General features: G+C 37.0%; 1 protein-coding gene across 1 annotated transcript in view; it reads right to left on the bottom strand.

Annotated features, from left to right (window-relative positions):
* Positions 1-4,414: 4,414 nt before the first annotated feature.
* The window catches only part of DDX50 (DExD-box helicase 50), a 29,097-nt gene continuing 12,889 nt past the window's right edge, over positions 4,415-20,622 (bottom strand). Inside the window, exons 8-15 of the mRNA XM_037495947.1 lie at positions 18,701-18,850; positions 14,056-14,217; positions 13,286-13,405; positions 12,466-12,539; positions 12,090-12,249; positions 7,661-7,795; positions 6,672-6,716; positions 4,415-4,909 (exon numbers count right to left, since the gene is read on the bottom strand). Of these exons, the coding sequence (XP_037351844.1) occupies positions 4,634-4,909; positions 6,672-6,716; positions 7,661-7,795; positions 12,090-12,249; positions 12,466-12,539; positions 13,286-13,405; positions 14,056-14,217; positions 18,701-18,850 (1,122 nt within the window). The 3' untranslated portion in view covers positions 4,415-4,633. The remainder of the gene's footprint in view (positions 4,910-6,671; positions 6,717-7,660; positions 7,796-12,089; positions 12,250-12,465; positions 12,540-13,285; positions 13,406-14,055; positions 14,218-18,700; positions 18,851-20,622) is intronic.

A 20,622-nucleotide genomic window follows, 5' to 3' on the forward strand; every position in this document is an offset into this window, starting at 1 on the left:
TCTGGTCATTAATGCCTGCACTGGTCAAATAATCACTGAACATTTACCATGTGGGAAACATGACTTGAATTCAGGAACAGACAATACACAAGCCTTGTCTCTATAAAAGGAGTTCTGTAAAAACTAGTGGAAGATAGACGAGTGTTCACTGTGACTTTTTAAAATATTTATTTATTTATGCATACAAGAGCTGGGGTATAGACCTGAAGTGCAGGGGGGCAGGGACGAGAGGATTCACCAGAGACATGAGTGGGGAACACAACATGCTGATTTATTGAAATACACTGATGAGGGGTGCAGTGGGAGAGATGGTGAGACAGGAGAGGTCTGCTGCGCCATGTGGGTCACCTCCCTGGCCAGGGACAAAACTCGTGCTGCAGCAGGTGCTGTAGTGGCTGGCCGATAGCTTCATAGTGCTGAGACTTAATCCCTTAACCCCAATGGGGCCACCAGGAAGGCCCCATTGTTATATTCTTGAGCCGAGATTTATCCATTTCTGTATACTTAAATTTTATACTTAAATTTTCAGTGTCTTTAACTAAATGTAAATTGATGATTAAAATGCCTTGGAGGGTGAGGTGGGGAAAGAACCCCTTGAAGTAAATTTTAATTACGTGCCCAAGCGGAAAACCAGTTCAGTCATTGTGGTATTAGATGTGAAAGAAAGGGGTGGAAGATTGAACACAATCAACTGTCTAACAAAATGTTATCATTTGGAATTTCAGCCTGTACTATGGACTTCAGGGTATAAGGGAAAGGCCCAGCCTAAGCTTCAAGGACCATGCAGTCTGATCGATAAACTACAAAACTTTGTGATACCTCTCTACATGATATTGCTGTAAACATGATATTTGGACATTCGTTATCCCCAGATTTCAACAAGAGTAAGTCCAGACTACTTCTAAACAGAAAATTCTTGTCAGGGCTTATATAAAGTTCGAAAGTTCCTTAGTAACATACTAGCATATAGGCAAAAACACAAAATTACAAGAGGAAACATGTAAAATGTCCTTTTTGGCTCAGAGGTGGCCAAATTACTGTATTGAATGTATTCATCAGGGTAAAATATAATAAGTAAAAGAAATAGGTCATATACACATTTGATAGGAAATGTGAGGTTCTGCTTGAATAAATTTATTCTGCCAGGCCATCTTCCTCTGATGGAGATGATTTTCATAAAATTAAGGGGAGAATTTCTATTTCAAAAAGTAATGTATACATACAAGCACATACACAGTGGATTCAAAAGTCTACACATTAAAATGTTAGCAATTATCTCTGAGTGATATGATTATGGATGGTTTTTACTTTCTTCCATTTGCTTCTCTATTTTTTCAAATTTTCAACAATTGACATTACTAATTTTAAGAAAAGAATCTGAGTAGTATCACATAGTTTTGTGGTTTATCAACCAGACTGCATGTTCCTTGAGGCCCAAAATGGGCCTTCCCTTATACTCCGAAGTCCATGGTACACTGAAATTCCAGATGTTAAGCATTTTGTTAATTGATTGTATTCATGCTTGCAAACCTTCCATTCACATCTAGTATCGATGATTAAAGAACTGTTCACTACTACCCCCAAAATACACAAAATAAAAACAATGTGAGGACTCTCAGACATTCATACCTAATGTGTATTATTCAAATTTCTAATGCTGAAGGAAATAAAAATATCTAATTTAGAAACTCAGAATCTGAAGGTCAAGGTAATGGACTCAAGTTCAAATAGCTGCTAAGTGACCACACTAGGGAACAGAGTACCAAAGAGGAAGCTCTGAAGCCAAAAGGTGGCTCCATGAGGAAGGAGCAGAGTCAAAATAAGTGACCTAATGTAGTCCAAGCTGAAAACTTGGTGATAGTATGTCTTGTGCCCCACTCATTCCAAAATATGAAAAGTTACTATTTAATCTTCTTTAGGACTTAGCCCGCTTTTCTTTCTAATAAGTCAGCCTTTAAGCAAGTATACACGTATAATCCATCCTTCCCCTTTACTGGTGTTTACCTACACTTATCTTTTTCACTATTTCCTGAAACTCTTCGATAGCTGTTCAAAAACATGACTACATGCCTTCCTAGATAGGACTCTGGCCTTGTTTCACAACTGTTTTCCTCCTTGTGAAGATCTCAGCAGTAAAAGGGCTACTATCATTTGCCATACTTACACCATGTTATTAGCTACTCTGTGCCTTTGCCTGGATGCCAACCCATATTTAGACATTGTCCAAAATCTTTCTCTGAATGTACTCCCCCCACCCCCTCCACTATTCCTAGGCTGGGATAGATGCCCTTGCACAGAGCTCTGAAATCACTGCACTTAGTCATTGCCATGGATCTAGCTTACTGTGTCCATCTATTGATACTTCACTAGACTTTGAGCTGCTGAGCAGACTGAGCATTCTTTATCCACGTCTGTATCCCAAACACAGTGCCTTGAACATTTTAAGTACATCACATATTCCAACCAAAGTACTAATGCTTATGCACCTTAGTAGGAATAGAAGCCCTATTTCATCTTGGGTATAAACCCAGGTCGCACAACTACTCAAGTAGAGTCAGCTGAGATTTACCCCTCCCATTTATGGCTGTCGGGAACTCCCCATAATCAAAACTCCCTTTCTCAATATAGCACTGAGAGTTCTTCCTTGCTTCCTGGCTTACTTGAGATCTAGCCCCTCTTGAAAGATAATCCTCCTGCATTTTTCTCACACATTTCTCAACATTGCTTACTTCTTTACATTCCATGCACCCTAGTAACCTCAAATGCAAACTATTCACTTTTGTGTAAAAATCCTTTTCCCTATGCAGAAATGTGGACTATCACTCCATACCCTTCCTTATTTAGTAACTTACCAATTTTCATCATTCATTGGTATTTTGACACCTACGAATTTTGGCACTCAGTCTTGCTTTGTTTTCTTTGAGAATTCATTGTCCAGGAAAACCATTAATGTCATACCTGGTTTCTCAGTTCTTTGACCACCTCAACTGAAACCACTTTTGCTCCAAACAGGTGTGAGCTACACCCTGCACTTATCTTTGCCCAACTGTCCCACTCTTGAGATCTCAAATTCACACAACCCTCACTAACAATCAATCCCTTGCCCCTTCTACATTCTTCCTATCAATTCCATCTTCATTTCAATCCCTAGGCAGTCTAGACACCGAAGACCGTTACTTTAATCACTCTTGCCAAATTTCTTAACATCTTAACTTTGTAATACTTATATCACAAAGCAAGACCCCTACACTAGATCAGTCAAGTTTCCGATCTCCATTCCTAAAACAGAATGTTGAGTATTGCTTTAGGAAATCACTCAGTTATTCTAACCAGTGCAGTTTCTAATCACAACTGGACCCTCAAAGCTGGTCATCTGGCTGAGTGCTTGATCTTATTCTATAGTTGACATTTTAGCATCTCTCTCAGGTCTTTTAGCTTGCGACGTCCTCTTCATTCCAGTAGCCATGCAAGAATAATACCACAGGGGGAAAAAAGAACTTTTTACAGTAATGCCTGCAGACTCACCTATACCATACTTTCCTCCTGACAAAATATTAAGATATACTTATGCCATCTAAAGCTAAAAATCCCCTCTCGATTTTGTCCCTTAGTTTTCATAGGTACTTTGCTCCATTATATATTCTCTTCTCCTCCCTCCTTTCTTGTTCCTTCCATTTTAGTATTCCAACATGCTCAAGCACCCCTCATTTCACCACTATCCCACCCCCCAATCACACACAAAATTCTCACTGCAATTTCATGTCCTTTTTTCTACTTCTAGCTTTAGCTTATTTCTCTGTTCACAGATTCCTGGAAAATATTTTCATGTTTATTGTCCCTACTATTTTATCCTGCTGAATCCACAGCTAACATGCTTCTACTCTCAGTACTCTTGTTAATGTGGTGGCAGACCTCTCCTGCCTCGCCCGCTGCTCCCCTAAGCAGTGCTTTCGGTCTGTCTGCCTGTTCTGCTCCCCAGTCTGTCTCTAGTGAATCCTCTCACCCTCCTGTGCCTCTGGCCTGTACCCCAGCTATTGTATAAATAAAAAATAAATCTTAAAAAAAAATTACACTGCATATTGTAAAATGCAAGTAACCTTAATTAAGATTAATTTGACTGGGGCCTCCCCTGGTGCCCGCAGCCTCTGCAGCACCAGTTCGATCCCTGGCCACCGGGCGATGGTCCCACATGGCACGCAGACCTCTTCTGCCACGCCCGCTGCTCCCCTCAGCAGTGTATTTCATCGGTCTGCCTGTTCTTTTACCCGCTCTGGCTCTGTTGAATTCTCTCACCCTCCCGTGCTTCTGAATGTACCCAGTGCTTGTATAAATAAATCTTAAAAAAAAAAAAAAAAAAAGATTAATTTGACTGCCATGTTTTAGAAGAAATATTAAAAGATTTTTATGCATAATAAAAAAAGACAATAAAAGGATTTTTTTATTCAAAGGTATAACTGGATAAGTAGATTTGTTTACAACCATTCTTGTGAAATACTTTTTTAAAAAAATACGACCAACTTCTTTGCAAATAGCAGACACATACCTCAACTATGATGACCTAATTTTTGGTGGATAATGTACATGATTAGGCAGAAATAGGCAAGCTCACGTTGGTAGATTAACTATCAAATATTCAGTCAAAACTCCGTTTGTGGCCCCCACTTCTTGATCGATTTCTATTCCCACTTCGTCGTCTACCATCTTGCCGATTCCCTGACCGACTGCCCTGTCGACTCTGTCTACCTGCCCGGCCACCAGATCGACCACCTGATCGGCCTGACCGGCCTGACCGGCCACTTGACCAGCCACTCCTCTGTCTGGAATTAAATGTATTTCCATCATAATATTCTTCAATTTCAGGTAACTTGGCTGGCACTGAGAGTATCCAGTCTGAATCATGCCACTCTGCCTGTTGAGGAAAATTTACAGGATTAATATAAATGCAAGGTAGAAACCATAAACAAAACATGAGTATAGGAAACTCATTTTTAAAATAACCATTATTGGGGCCTCCATGGTGGCGCAAGGGGTTAAGTCTCAGCACTGTCAAGCTATCACCAGCCACTGCAGCACTGAGTTTGATCCGGGCCAGGGAGATAACCCACATGGCACAGGAGACCTCTCCTGTTTCCACCACTGCTCCTCTCATCAGTGTATTTCAGTCAGTCTGCCTGTTCTGCTCCCCACTGTCTGTGGTAAATCCTCTTACCACCCCCTCCGCACCTTGGCCTACACCCCAGTCCTTGTATGCATTAATATATAACAATAAGTAAATCTTTAAAAAATAATTAATTAAAATATCTATCCATTAAATTCAGGGTATCTGAAACAAAAACTAGAAAACAAACATATTCAAAGGTCATTACCTAAAGTTCCTAAGTTTCAGTCTCAGAAGAAATTTTTAGACCCATTTTCCAAACTTTAAATCTATACTCAGTGTATACATTCTAAAAGAGAGCACTGGTTTCTCAGCTAAAGCAGATAATCAATAAAATCACTACACTATATTCAATAAGTATGTCCAGAAGAAAGAAGTGAGAACTGATGATGGAGATTAAAAATTTGTCAACACCAGTAGGGCACTAAAAAATGTAGCCATTGGAAACAATTTATACTAGGGTAAACAATCAAGATAAACCAGGAGCTCATAAAAGCATCATTGTATCATAACCTGCTATATTAAATGATCATGAATAGCCAAGGAAAGTTAATATTGAAATAACTTGTTGGTAAGAAAGGACAGAGACAAACATTCATACTCATACCATGTTTGTAAAGACATGACCAAATCTTAAAACACCACAACTTTTGGCCAAACAGTCATATTAAAAATTTCATCTTAAAGAGATAAACATGGCAATGGATGAAGAGCTAGTTACAACATTCAGGGCAGTCCCATTTATAATAGTACATTATTGAAAATAATCTAAATGTAAGGAAATAGGACACTGATTAATAAAAGTTGGACACCACTATGGCTAAATGCCAGGGAATCATTAAAAATACACTGTATAGTTGACACAAAAATGTGTTCACAACATATTATGAATTTTTTAAAAAAGACAAAAATAAAATCTCCCATTCTTGTTTCAAAATATGTATATAAATACACACAGAGACACAAAAAGTTCTACACTCTAGGAATCTAGTGGGCAATCTTTATTCAACAGATAAAACACAAGGAAAATTTTTCAAAACAGAGAAACATCAAAATACAATGTGTGCACCTTATATTAAAAATATTTAGGAGACAATAGGAGAAACTCAAACACAAAATTGGATAATATTATATTATCTTGAGGGTTTTAATTATGGTATGACTGTTTTTAAGTAACCTTAATATTTAGTTATATTTATGGTTGTAGGGATAGAATGCCCAGAATGTTTTAAAAGAGTACAGGAAAGTGAGGAAGTAGATAGAAGTAGACATGAAACAAAACTGGCTACAAGTTAATTACTGAAGCTGATTTATGACTACATGAAGATTCATTATGTAAAGTTGTCTATTTTTTTAAGTTTGAAATTATAATAAAAATATTATAAGGCAGACTTAATATTTTAAAGAACTGCTAACTGATATAGGCATAATGATAATGATATTTTGATGGATTTTTTAAATCCCTCTTTTAGAGAAATACTCAACTATTTAACAGATAAAATTTTTAAAATACCTGTAACCCTTCTGACTCAGTTGTGGGAACATCAAAGCAAACACCCTAAAAGCAAAATAAAAACATTTTTATTTAGAATCATATGAATTGGTGTTTTTATGAATATACTAATTATTGTTGGTAATCTTATTTTAACTAAAAAAGAGGGAAGTTTAGGTGTCCTATAATTATTCACAGTATTAAAAAAGCAAATATATATAAATGCACGACATTGTAGCTATTTATTATATTTTCTAAATCTGAAAAGTAACTAAATACTTTATCAGATAATGAGAATGATGTAAACCAAGATGTTTCCTCTTTGGTCTTGGTTGCCAGTAAGTTGAAAGTTAATTTAATACTCAGTTATAGTAATGAGTGTGTCCTAAAGATCTTGTTATAGTTTTCCTCTCCTCCACATTTTTTCTGAATGTCTATTTTTCTCTCATACTTGCCACAAATTCTTAAACTTTAAAAAAGATTATTTCCAAGAAACAACTGAGTTTAAAATCCAGGCCAGAATGAAACAATGTACTAAAGTTAGATGAATACATGTAACATTTTCTCAAAAGCATTGGAAGAAAGCAAAGCCCCTAAAATTACAGTTTTAACTTTGTTATTTCATGAATGTAGTATACTATTATTTAATTCACATCATTATCTTCCAGTATTTTGTGTGTCCTCTCAATTACAAAGCAGCTTAGCTGTTGTAATCTTAAGTTATTTAGACTGAGAGAATAAACATACACAACCATACATATGTATGGAAGTCAGAAACTTAAATAACTTGGGTATTGTAATAGCCCAACTAAGCAGAATGACTTTACAGCTTTCTAGCGCAATGGATTATGTAATATAACTGCCCAAACTTACAACTGGAAACAAACTAATACAAGGAGTATTTACAGTTTTGGGCTTCAAAAAAGGAAAGAAGGACCGAAACTGTCTAGTCTTTTCAAGCATTTATAGCAACTTACTAAAAAGCTTTTTAGTAATCTAGAAAAGCATACCATATTTCCTTTTAGGAGGCACATTCTGGTAATTTGGGACACAGCATTACTGCTCAGCTTTCTGTTAAGTTCTTTCCAAGCACAGTTGACATCCTGTATTTCTTCCTGGCTTTCCAGAGTCATGGTCACAAATCCCTTAAGGAAGAAAAGTTGTATTATGTTTGGGGGTTTAAAGTGTGGAGGAAACAACAATAGAACAATAAAGTTCCAATTCTATAGCCTTTCATGGCTTAATTATGTGCTGATTCAACAGTGTAATATGGGTTTTAAAAAATAACTTCTTGGGTCTCCCTGGTGGCACAGGAGTTAAAAATGTACCTGTTCTGCTCCCTCACTCTGTTCTGGTGAATCCACTCATCCTCCCCACACCTCTGGCCTATACCCCAGTTCATTATTTTAAATTTATTTTTATTTATGCATACAAGAAAAGGACTGGGATGTAGGCCAGAGGTGTGGGGAGTCAGGGTAGGGTGAAAGAATTCACCAGAGACAGAGAGGGAAGCAGAGTAGGCGGATCTACTGAAATACACTGCTGAGGGGAGCAAGAGGATGAGCCAGGAGAGGTCTGCTGCACCATGTGGGTTAGCTCCCTGGCCTTGGGTTGAACTCAGGCCACAGTGGCTGGCAATAGCTTAATAGTGCTGAGACTTTAACCTCTGTGTCACCAGGGAGGCCTGACAACCCAGTTCTTGTATGCATAAATAAAATCTTTAAAAAAAAAAAAGAAAAAGAAAAAGTTGAAGAAGCCAAAGCAAACTTGGAGAGGAAAATAGGTTATATAAACCTCTTTAGGGGACTACCTGGTGGAGCAGGGGTTAAAATTGCAAAAATGTTACTGCAGCACAGATTTGATCCCAGGCCAGGGAGCTAACCCACATGACACAGCAGACCTCTCCTGTCTCCCCCGCTGCTCCCCTCAGCAGTGTATTTCAGTAGATCCCCGGCACCTCTGGCTACACCCCACTTCTTATATGCATAAATAAATAAAAATAAATCTGTAAAAAAATAAAAATAAACCTCTTTAAACTCTTGTAGGACTATTATGTAAGCAAAAATTATTTGTTCTATAAAGCTTTACTGACAATCAAACAGATCAATGTGAAGAAGAAATATAGGGCCTCCCTGGTGGCACAGGCAGTTGAGCGGAGCACGGTGAAGCTGTCTGCAGTCTCTGCAGTGCTGGTTCAATGCCCGCCGGCCAGCGAGAATCCCACATGGCGCAGCAGACCTCTCCTGTCTCTCTTCACCTTATCCTCTTTAGATAAGGTGATCAAGAAAGATATCTCTAACAACCCAGTAGAATGTTCTACCTGTAGAACATTCATGGTGAAGATTGGATTTTGGTTTAACTTAAAGAAAGAAATTTCAAACCTCTATCAACCCAGTTTCTAAGAGACTGAATTTGAGGTTGGATGACCCATCTACTACAAAGGGATTTTTTTTTTTTTTATCAAATAAGTGTTGCGACTAAAACCTCTTAGATACTTCTTGGCTCTAAAAGTATCTCCTAAGGGCCTCCCTGGTGGCACAAGGTGTTAAGACACAACCTATGGGGCCTCCCTGATGACACAAGGGGTGAAGATGCAACCTATGAAGCTAACCTCAACCACTGCAGCACAAGTTTGATCCCTGGACAGGGAGCAACCCACATGGCGCAGCAGACCTCTCCTGACTCGCCCACTGCTCCCCTCAGCAGTGTATTTCAGTCAGTTTTCCTGTTCTATTCCCCATTCTGTCTCTGGAAAATTCTCTCACCTACCCCCACCACACCTCTGGCCTATACCCCAGCTCTTGTATGCATAAAAATAAAATAAATCTTAAAAAAAAAAAAAAAAAAGACACAACCTATGAAGCTGTCCACATCCCCTGCGGCACGAGTTCAATCCCCAGCCGGCCAGGGAGCAACCCATATGGTGCGGCAGACCTCCCCTGACTAACCCGCTGCTCCCCTCAACAGTGTACTTTGGTCTATCTGCCTGTTCTGTTCCCCACTCTGTCTCTGGTGAATCCTCTCACCTCCCACACCTCTGGCCTGTACCCCAGCTCTTGTATACATAAATAAATAAATCTTTAAAAAAAAAAAAAGTGTTTCTCAACATTTTCTTAGGAAGTATGGTTTAAATATTTTCTTAAGAAGTATCTGGTGGGTAGTTAAGCATAGGTATTTGCTATCTGTAATATTTTTTGCTCAGTGCTGAGTAGCACCCCACAGATTACTTACTAGTTATATGAGCAAAATATACCATAACAAATGGAAGCAATTTCCATCTCAAACAAGTAATCAAAGTAAGCATACTAGTACTGGAACAATCTGACATTAAATGGCTCCTGATGTTATGAGGAGTGTACAGTATCACTTAAAATGTATTCCTGCCAAACTGTTTAACTGAATATAAAATCAAACTTTGACATCACTTATAGTTCATTGTAGATTGAATAAAGGCAAAAGTGAAATGATGCATAAAGAAAATAAATCCAGGGCCTTCCCTGGTGGCGCAGCGGTTGAGCACTGGGCTGCGAAGCTGCCCGCAGCCTCTGCAGCACTGGTTTCATCCCCGGCCACCGGACGAGGGTCCCACATGGTGTGCAGACCTCTCCTGCCGCCCGCTGCTCCCCTCAGCAGTGTATTCCGTCAGTCTGCCTGTTCTGTTCCCCATTCTGGCTCTGGTATAAATAAATAAATAAATCTTTAAAAAAAAAAGAAAAGAAATCCAAAAAGATACTAAACCAGATATCTTATCTAAACTTTTCAAAAAAAAAATCAGTAAAAAAAGATGGGAAAACAGTTCCAGATTAAAAGAGATGTAGGAACCAAATGTAACACATGAACTTCAACTGGATCTAAATTTTTCAAAAAGATAACTATATAGAGGGGACAAAGAATCACACACAAAGTTGCTCCCAGCAAGATGACAATTTGGCTAACCCGTTAATGCCTGCCAGGCAGAAAACATCAGACACCCAAGCTGTACTCATTTAAGCTACACCACATAACTCAATTAACGCATACCTGCCCTAATTCTATTTTCCTCCTCTCCCAGTAGCTCTTGTCCCACCCTCTTTCCCCCACATCCCTCTACTTATTATTGATGGGTGTTCCTCTCATTTATATCACAATGAATGACAAAATCTTGAATTACTTGCAACTAATTGCTCTGATATGGTTTAACAACCCAGCAAAACACATAGATACCCACACAGAGACACACACACACACATCCTCCACATATACAGACAATCCTATTTTGCTTGGTACACTGTTAACTGCAGAGTCTATTTCTCAGTTTGCACGGTATCACAGCAACTTACAAAGTGAAGAAAAGATTCTGGTATTTAAGTTTCACTTAATACAGTACAGTAGACACACACATTACAATACTAATTCCTTCTACAGATATAATTGTATAATAAAAATATTGAATGTGAACGCAGTAATACATTGACACTCATTCTAGGGTGGCATAATTTGGAAATTTCAGCATATAGCTAAGCTTATAGAAGACTGTGATTTATACAACAAAACAAAAATATTGAATTTTGTTTTTTTATTAAAAAGCTCCTGAAAATAAGTGAAGTAACTTGAATTGGAAAAGGTTATTTTCTTAGAATTTGCTAATGGAGTGGACAGGAAAAATCAAACTCTTGTATTAATTCACTAATTTTTCACCATCAGTATGCTATTTTATAATTTGTTTCAATTTAATTGAGATTTTCTTCTTAATACTCTTTAGGACCCATGTTTACAGTTTCGTACAGTATTTTTATGCAGTTCAACAACCATTTGTTAAAAAAGTACACATAAAGACCAAAAAAGAAAACATTTCTCTACTTCACTGAAAAAGCAAAACAAAACAAAACTAGAATGTGACTGGGCCTCCCCGGTGGTGCAGCGGTTGAGCGCTGGGCTGCGAAGCTGCGCACGACCTCTGCAGTGCCGGTTCGATCCCCGGCTGCTCCCCGGCCACCAGAGGAGGGTCCCACATGGTGCGCAGACCTCTCCTGCCGCCCGCTGCTCCCCTCAGCAGTGTACTTTGGTCCTTCTGCCTGCTCTGCTCCCCGCTCTGGCTCTGGTGAATTCTCTCACCCTCCTGCGCTTCTGGCTGCACCCAGTGCTTATATAAATAAATAAATAAAATAAATCTTTAAAAAAAAAAAACTAGACCATGACAAAAGATGATCAAACCAATAAATTAACCTGTGATTAGCTCATATGCTAACAATTATTCAAATGCCCCATCCTCATGGTCTACTTGGTGGTAATTGTAACGTGAATTATTAAACTGTAAAGTGATTTATATTTTAATATGAAGGACTCATGGTGAAGTGATTTGCTCACATAGTGAATCGACTATAAAGCAGGGGTCAACTGTGCTGTGCAAAGTGAAGGTTCCCTGTCTCAACCCCATACAATTTTCTCACACATTTCTACCTTATCAGAGGTAATCAAAGATCGTGGTTCAAAACTTGAGGCACCAGAGATGTGGGCTAATGCTGCAGCCAATGCATCCACTGCACCCTTCTCTTCTATCAATCTCTGAGCTGATGGTCGGAAAAAATCAACAGCAGCATAAGAAACGGAAGCCAGAGACCTATGGTTTAAAAATAGTAAATTTTCTTGGTCAAGGCAAAGGGAAATAATTAAAGGTAAGAGAATGAATGGGAAAAGAAAGAGTAACATTTTTGCATTTTAATGTAACTGCTGATAAAACTGCTGACTAAATTTTCTGTTTTTTGAACTAGGAGAGCTTAAAGATGAATAGCCTAATATAAAAGAAAAAATCATTCAGCAAGGTCAGAAAGCATACCTGATGGCATCCATGCTTTTAGATTTAACTAAATCCATTGTAGAAGGAACACCTACACGTTTAAAAGTAATTCCCTGAAAATGAAAGAATTACATTAAAGAAAAATGGAAGTCTTTACAATTAACTCCTAAATTAATATAGTTTGTTGAATTTCCATTTCTTGGACTTAAAAAAAAAAAAGATTTCCAATCCCTAGCAGATCAAGAGATCTACTTTTTTTATATAAAGCATCAATTACAAATTCTAGATGGAGAAAAAAAAAATTCCTGAAGTGACTTTAATATACAATGAATCTCACTTACAAAATAAAGCTGATTCAAAACAAGGGAAAAGATACTATTTATACCTACCGACTTTCTCCCCTAAATATCTTATCTCATGTTACAAGGAAATAGAACATAAAAATGCACATTATAAAAAATGTGAAATAGTACCAAAAAAAAAATTCCAGGCCACCAAAAAAAATGTGTAACTTCTTAAAGAAACTGGCCATTTTACCATGACACAATATAATCTTAACTATTACAAGACAATGTCACAGTCACCATTTACAAAGCTGGACTAAAAGCATTTTTGATTTTAGTATCAAGGGAGAAAATTCAAAAGAAAAATGAGAAAGTCAGTTTTCTGTGTCACAATAAATGCAGAATTAACACAAAGTCTTGCAGCTAGTATATATTTAGCTCTCCACATGCTTCACATCCAATGGCAGCTTAAACTGAGAAAAGTTACAAAGATCTATTTGTGAGGACAAGTATAAAAAGAGTTCTTTTCTAAGGCACTATAGATAATAAGCCTGAAATAATTTAACTCTACTTACTGCTTTTTGTTCCACATATCTTAGTTGACCTCTTTCTCTTGGCTGATAAAAACATATGCAAATCCCTGTCCGGCCGGCTCTACCTGTGCGTCCAGAGCGATGAATATAGGACTCAACATCCTAAAAATAAGATAGGAAATACTTGTTAAAAATCTGGCAAGTCAGTCATTCCCCAGCATCCAAATAATAATAATGTTAATAGTACAAACCTATTACTAATAATAACAATGTTTTAGGGCCTCCCTGGTGGTACAAGGGGTTAAGCACAGCCCTGTGAAGCTACCTGCAGCCTCTGCAGCACAAGTTTGATCCCTGGTGGGCCAGGGAGCTACCCACAGACCTCTCCTATCTCCCCTATTGCTCCCCTCAGCAGTGTATTTCAATCGGTCTGCCTGTTCTGCTCCCCACTCTGTCTCTAGTGAATCCTCTCACCCCCCTCAGTACCCCACCCCACCCCCTGCCTGTACCCCAGTTCTTGGAGGCATAAGTAAATGAATCTTTAAAAAAAAAATGGGATTTAATACCTTTTTATCTATCTCTTTCCAGGGCTATTTATATGTTAGCTTTCAATAATACCACTGCATGATTCCATGCCTCAAATCCAAATAACGAAGTTAATCATTAGCAAAGGCATCAGATTTTCATCAATTTAACACAATAACAAAAAATGGCTAAAAACATATTTTTCACATCAAAAGCACTATTTTGTACACAAAAGAACAATTTATACAGTTGATCTTATTTTCCCCAAATCAAATCTCATTTCCTACCTGTGGAGGAGAACTCTGAATCACCAGGTCAACCTCGGGAATGTCCAAACCACGGGCAGCCACATTGGTTGCCACCAAAACTTTAAAACTACCTTCTCTGAAGCCTTTCAATGTAATTTCTCTTTGTGACTGTGCAATGTCCCCATGTAAACACTGGGCATTCTATTTAGAAAAAAGGGGAAAATTAAGTGTACAGTTCATGCTTGCAATTGACAGCACCACAAAACTATACAGTCTGCACTGTATTATTGTTTCTTAATCTTCTAATTATCCAGTAATTACAATGCATACTTAGTATTTAAAAAAGACATATACCTCACATATACTATAAATACTACAACCTATGTATTTATTTATGGACGCATCCGATACATGTACTATTTTACAGCCTGCTTTATAGATTTATTAGAGCCTAGCCTAACTACTAAATATAACATCTACTAAATATAACTCAACTTAATTTTTAGAAACTATATATGACTTCTCCCTATGGATGCAGTATCATTTATTTTAGCAGTATCTACTGGTGAACATATAGGTGACATCTAAATTCCCATCTTTAAAAACAATGCTACAATAAACAACCTATACTTATATTTCTGGACACCTCAGTAGATTTCAATTGGATACATAACTAGAAGTTAAATTTCTGAGTCAAAAACTATGACCATTTAACATTTTAATAGCTACTGCAAGACAGTATTATAAAGAGGTTGTGCTCATTTACTCTTAACATTCTGTGACTGTTCATCATATCCACCTACCTTGCACATTATGAATCATTTATAATCCTTGGGTATCTAATGGGCAAAAATTATCTCCTAATATTGTTTAATCTACATTTCTATTAAATTGTAATGAAGTTGAACCTATTTATGTTGGATTGATCTTCCATTTGTGCTTTAAATAATTCTCCTAGTATTATAATTTTCCTAGGCACTATTGAAAGTGCATAACAATGATTTAGCCCCAACTTAGATACTAAGGTTTAAGATATCTAAACCTCAGTATTTCAGCATAATACATACTTGAGTGAATTCATTGAGCACTTTGCTATGCACCAGGCACTATGTCAGGTTCTGGAATAATCAAAGACATGTTCCTGGGACAGACAAGATAACAGGCATTTTTAATACAGTATGATATGTACTATATCAAGGCAGGGTACTATAGGAATATTTAAGAGGCAACTCTAACTCTTTGAAGGTAAGGCAACAATGAAGCTGAGCTAATAAGGAGCTACCAAGGAATTAGCAAAATGGAGACCAAGAAGCTCCTAGGGAGTACCAGGAAGAAGAAATATCATATATACAAATAGTATGCCTTGGGAACTACAAATATTTGAATATTACTGATGCATAATGAAAAGGGGAAGTGATAAAAGAGAATAATATGGAACAATCAAATGGTTGTAAGCAGAAGCTTATCATGAACCTATCTGTACTGCAGAATAACACTTTCACAACACCATACAGAAAGTATTAGAAAAGAGCAAGACAAACACTAGGGAGACTCAGTTAGAATCTAATTGGGTTAAGAATTCTCCTTTTAGTGGATGACAGAAAATTTCCATGGTTGAGAAATTAATAATGTGATTTCACCTCTGCTAGGTGACTACTTGTTAATTAGGTAAAAAGTATTAGTGACAAAAATTCAGAAGAGGTAGTACTATCAGTGGCCTCACCAAGATAGTGACAATGACCACCTAGTCATTTAACAAATATTCTGTGATCTATAATATACTGGACACTAGGGAAAAAATGACAAACAGAAATAAGACCACCTCTGTCCTCATGATCTTTGTAGCCTAGTCAGGAAATGAACATTAATCAAATAATTAAGCACAGAAATAAATTTAGCCAGCAAGTAGAATGGATGTTGCACAGGTTTAAGAGGCAAGTTACTTATAAGAAGACAACTTAATTTGGGCAAGAAAGAATTCCAAAAAAGGGGGTATTCTGAACTGAAGGATGAGTAGGAATCACTAGGCAAGTTAGAGTACAAGTTCAAGAGTCCTGTAGTGAAAGTAACATTATCTATGGAGAGACTACAGAAATGAGGGGAAAGTGTGATAATAAGATAAATCTGGAAAGGTAAGTAGGGGCTAGGCAATGAATGAATTTAAGAACTATCAGAGGAAACTGGGAGGACTTGGTGAAGGGAGTAGAAATGAGGTAGGTATAAGGGAAAGAAATATACATGACTCCAAGATTGTGAACTTTTTTGTATCAGTAGTAGGAAAGAAATAGCTCATTTTAAGCCATAGGAGGTAGAATCCAAAAATACTTTGTAATAACTGGGTGGGAAAAAGAAGAAAAGATAAGTGATAAACAGATTTCTGGCTTAAGCTATGAGGTAGATGTATCATTCAACAACAGGGAATGTTGGCAACAAAGTGGGTATACGAGTATAGAAGAGAATGAGTTCAATTTTAGGTACATAATGGATGGGGGTGTCTGTGACCAGCAGTATAAACACAGGTCTAGATTCTGGAGACAGTTAATCTGAAAAAAGATTTGGGCATCATCAGCATTTGCACAATGAGGAGAAACTGTTGTAGACAAAGAATCCAAACTAAAGATGCCAGGGATCGTAGAAACAACGAAAAGAGAAGATCCAAATTAAAGTGAGGGAAGAGACAGTTGGAGATCAGAAAGTCAGAGACTGTTTTTTCAAAAATACCTTTATTGAGATAAAATTTACACACAGTATTTTTAGATACTGACAAAACAACAGAGAAAGCTGCTATGAGGCTAGAAAATTTACCCATGTCCATCTAAACTTCAGAAAAATTAATTTCATCTAAAAATGAGCAATGTAAAGCACTGCATTTAAAGCCCACAAAAAGTAACTAGGGGGAATAATATCTCCACAAATAATGACACCTCTAGAAAGGCATGCACACAAAACAGATGAAAAGCACAGTATTATATTTCTGAATGAAATTAAAATAATTTCTTAATAATATATGAACTATTAAGAAAAATCAGAAGAAAAACAACAACAAAATGGTGAAATGACCAAAGGAAAAAGTAGAAACAAAAGACAGACCTTTCAAAAACAAGACTGAGCAAACATAATATATGATTGCCTTAAAATAGGAAATTCAAAAAACTGAAAGACAAAAAGAAAAAGGATATGAGATAAAGTGATAATGAGGAAACAAGAGTCCCTAAAGAAAATAACGAAAGCATTCAGACAAATCAAATACTAAAAATTATAATTGAAGGAATTGTTACTGAAAATAAATATATATACACGAAACTAATTTGAAAATATATACTAATCCAGAAAACATAAACAAGTACAATACAAAAATATCTTCTAGTAAGACTACAGGTTTTTAATGAAAGAGAAAAGTCTTTTGCATATCAGGCAAAAAGACCAAATCACTTATAAGGGGGAAAAAAAATCAGACTGGCATCAGACTTTATATAGGCTTTATTCCAAAAACAATGGAATAATAAATTTAAGATTTGGAAGGAAATATATAGGAAGGAAGGCAAAGGTCAACCAAGAATTTTATATCCAGTTTAAATCACTTTCACATATTAAGTTATAATCAATTTATTATCAGTTCAACATATTGTTTCCCTGAGCAATTCCTATGGAATTTACTAGAAAACAAGTTACAAACAACAAAAATGACTGGAAAGACATCGATGTAAGGAGTTCATTATCAATGGGTGTTAACATCACACACACAAAAAGAACTAAACACTATATAGTTTCTGATGGAATGCACCATATATAAAATAGTCTTGCCCTAAGGAGACAAACCAACCCACCTAAATTTCCAGGAAACACAAAATACATGTTAGTTGACACCAAGGAAAGTAGTACTACTCTACTAGATTATGGAAACTTGAATACTAAATAATGAAAAAGTTATAAGAATCCATATATTAAAGAAGGAATCCATATATGAAAAAGATCTAATGAAGTCATATAATGTAAACATCTTATTTGGATCCAGATTCAAGAAAACCAACTACAAAAGAAAAAAAACAAAGCATTTATTTATTTTTTTTTAAAACAATGCATTTATAAAACAACTGAGATTTGAACACACTGATATTTGAGTATATTGTTAGTTTTTTAGCTAACGGCATTGTGGCTTTTTAAAAAACAATCCCTTTGTTTTACAGATACATAACCAAATATTTATCAACATCATTATCTAGCAGTTGCATCAAAATAATTCAGTGGCAGGAATTGAGTGGGCATTTGGATGAAATAGTAAGTTAACTGGAGAATGAATAGACTGGGGTTCATTATACTATTCTGGCAACTTTTCTTATATATTTAAAATTTGCTATTATAAAAACTTAAAAGAAAAACATACATTCAGTATTTGTGACTCATTTTATAACACAACCTAAAGTATCATCATCTCTTACCTACAGAAATTCATTTGCTTCAATCTTTCTATTTTCAAGATCACACACACTTTGAAAGTCTTGAAAAAACTTCCTATAAAAAGGGAAAGATTCTATCCTGACTTAACAGATCATAGCTGCACTTCCATCTGAACAAGGCTCAGTTGTGAGGACTATCAAGCTTGGTCCTCAAAGGACAAGAAATTTTTTTGTTCAATAATTCATCCCTATAATCTCAGTTAGAGAAAGCATGAAAAAAGACTTACCTGTTTTATGTGTGGGTTCATGGCCATTTCAGTTACATTCTTTTTGGTCTCACAGAAAATAATAGCCCTCCCTTCAGACCCACTGTAGACTTGAAGGACATCTCCAATAACTGCTGGCCTCTGAGACCAATGGCACTGAATGGCCAAATGCTTTGAAGAAAACATCATATAAATTTCATTAAAATTATTGAAAAAGATTTCTCTTCTACATCTTTTTCTAATCTGTTCAAAAACTCACCATCCTGGGAAACAATTTCCAGAAGAGGCAAAACTAATTTATGGTGGGAAAAAGTGAGAACAGTAGTTACATCTGGATGCGGGACTAATTGGACAGGGACTTTCTAGGATGATGGCAATAAACCTGTCTTGATACAGGTTTGGGTTACACACATATATGAAATTGTCAAAACAAAGCAAACCTTTATGTTTCACTGTGTGTAAATCTTATCTTTAAAAACTGTATATGGATGAACCTTAAAAATATGATAAACAAATTAAGTTTGATATTTTAAAAAAGTTATATCATTATGATTACATTTATATGAAATATCCAGAATAGGTAAATCCAGAGATAGAACATGGATTGGTGGTTACCAGGGGCCAAGGGAAGAATGAAATGGGGAGTAACTGCTAATAGCTACGGAGTTTCCTTTTGAGGTGATGAAAATGCTTTAGAAATGATGTTTGTATAACATGACCGTGAACTGTACACTCTAAAATGGTTAATTTTAGTTATGTGAATTTTACCTCACATTAAAAAAACTGTAAATAGGGGCCTCCCTGGTGGCGCAAGGGGTTAAAACGCAACCTATGAAGCTATCCACAGCCACTGCAGCACAAGTTCAAGCCCCAGCCAGGGAGGTACCCACATGGCGCAGACCTCTCCTGACTCATCCGCTGCTCCCCTCAGCAGTGTATTTCAGTCAATCTGCCTGTTCTGTTCCCCACTCTGTCTCTGGTGAATCCTCTCACCCCCACACCTCTGGCCTATACCCAGTTCTTATATGCATAAAAAAATAAATCTTCAAAAAAAACTGTAAACAGTAAGCTCTAGTTAAAGACATGCATGGTAAAATACTTAGGAAGAAGTATAATTTCTGTCATTTAAAATAGGGCCTCCCCAGTGGCGCAGCGGTTGAGTGCTGGGTTGCAAAGCTGCCCACAGCCTCTGCAGGGCTGGTTCCATCCCCGGCTGCTCCCAGGCCACTGGAGGAGGGTCCCACATGGTGCGCAGACCTCTCCTGCCGCCCGCTGCTCCCCTCAGCAGTGTACTTTGTCAGTCTGCCTCCTCTATTCTCCGCTCTGGCTCTGGTGAATTCTCTCACCCTCCCACGCTTCTGACTGTGCCCAGTGTTTATATAAATAAATAAATCTTAAAAATAAAATAAAATAAAATAAATGAGGGCCTCCCTGGTGGTGCAAGGGGTTAGCACAGTACTGTGAAGCTGTCTGCATCCTCTGCAGCATGAGTTAGATCCCGGCCAGCCAGAGAGCTACCCACATGGTGCAGCAGACCTCTCTTGTTTCCCCCACTGCTTCCCTCAGCAGTGTATTTCAATCAATCTGCCTGTTCTGTTCCTCACTTTGTCTCAGGTGAATCCTCTCTCACACACACCCCCCTCCACCTCTGGCCTACACCCCAGTTCTTGTATGCATAAACAAATAAATCTTTTTAAAAAAAGTGAATATATAGTAGAATCTAGATATTGAGTATGAGTGTTCACTGTAGAATATGTTCACCTTTGATGAGTATTTGAAAATTTTTATGATAATATTTTGGGAAAAATTTATACTCTACATTTAAAAATTGCATTTTAACATAAATTGCAGTCAAATTTTCTAAAGTAACATTATAAATTATCGAACCCATGGAAACAGAAAAAAGCACAAAGAAGAAAATTTATAATCATTTCTACCACTTA

This window comes from Talpa occidentalis, unplaced genomic scaffold, assembly GCF_014898055.3.
Source record: "Talpa occidentalis isolate TD23 unplaced genomic scaffold, MPIMG_talOcc4v2.1 talOcc4.8, whole genome shotgun sequence".
In the NCBI taxonomy this organism is placed as follows: domain Eukaryota; kingdom Metazoa; phylum Chordata; class Mammalia; order Eulipotyphla; family Talpidae; genus Talpa; species Talpa occidentalis.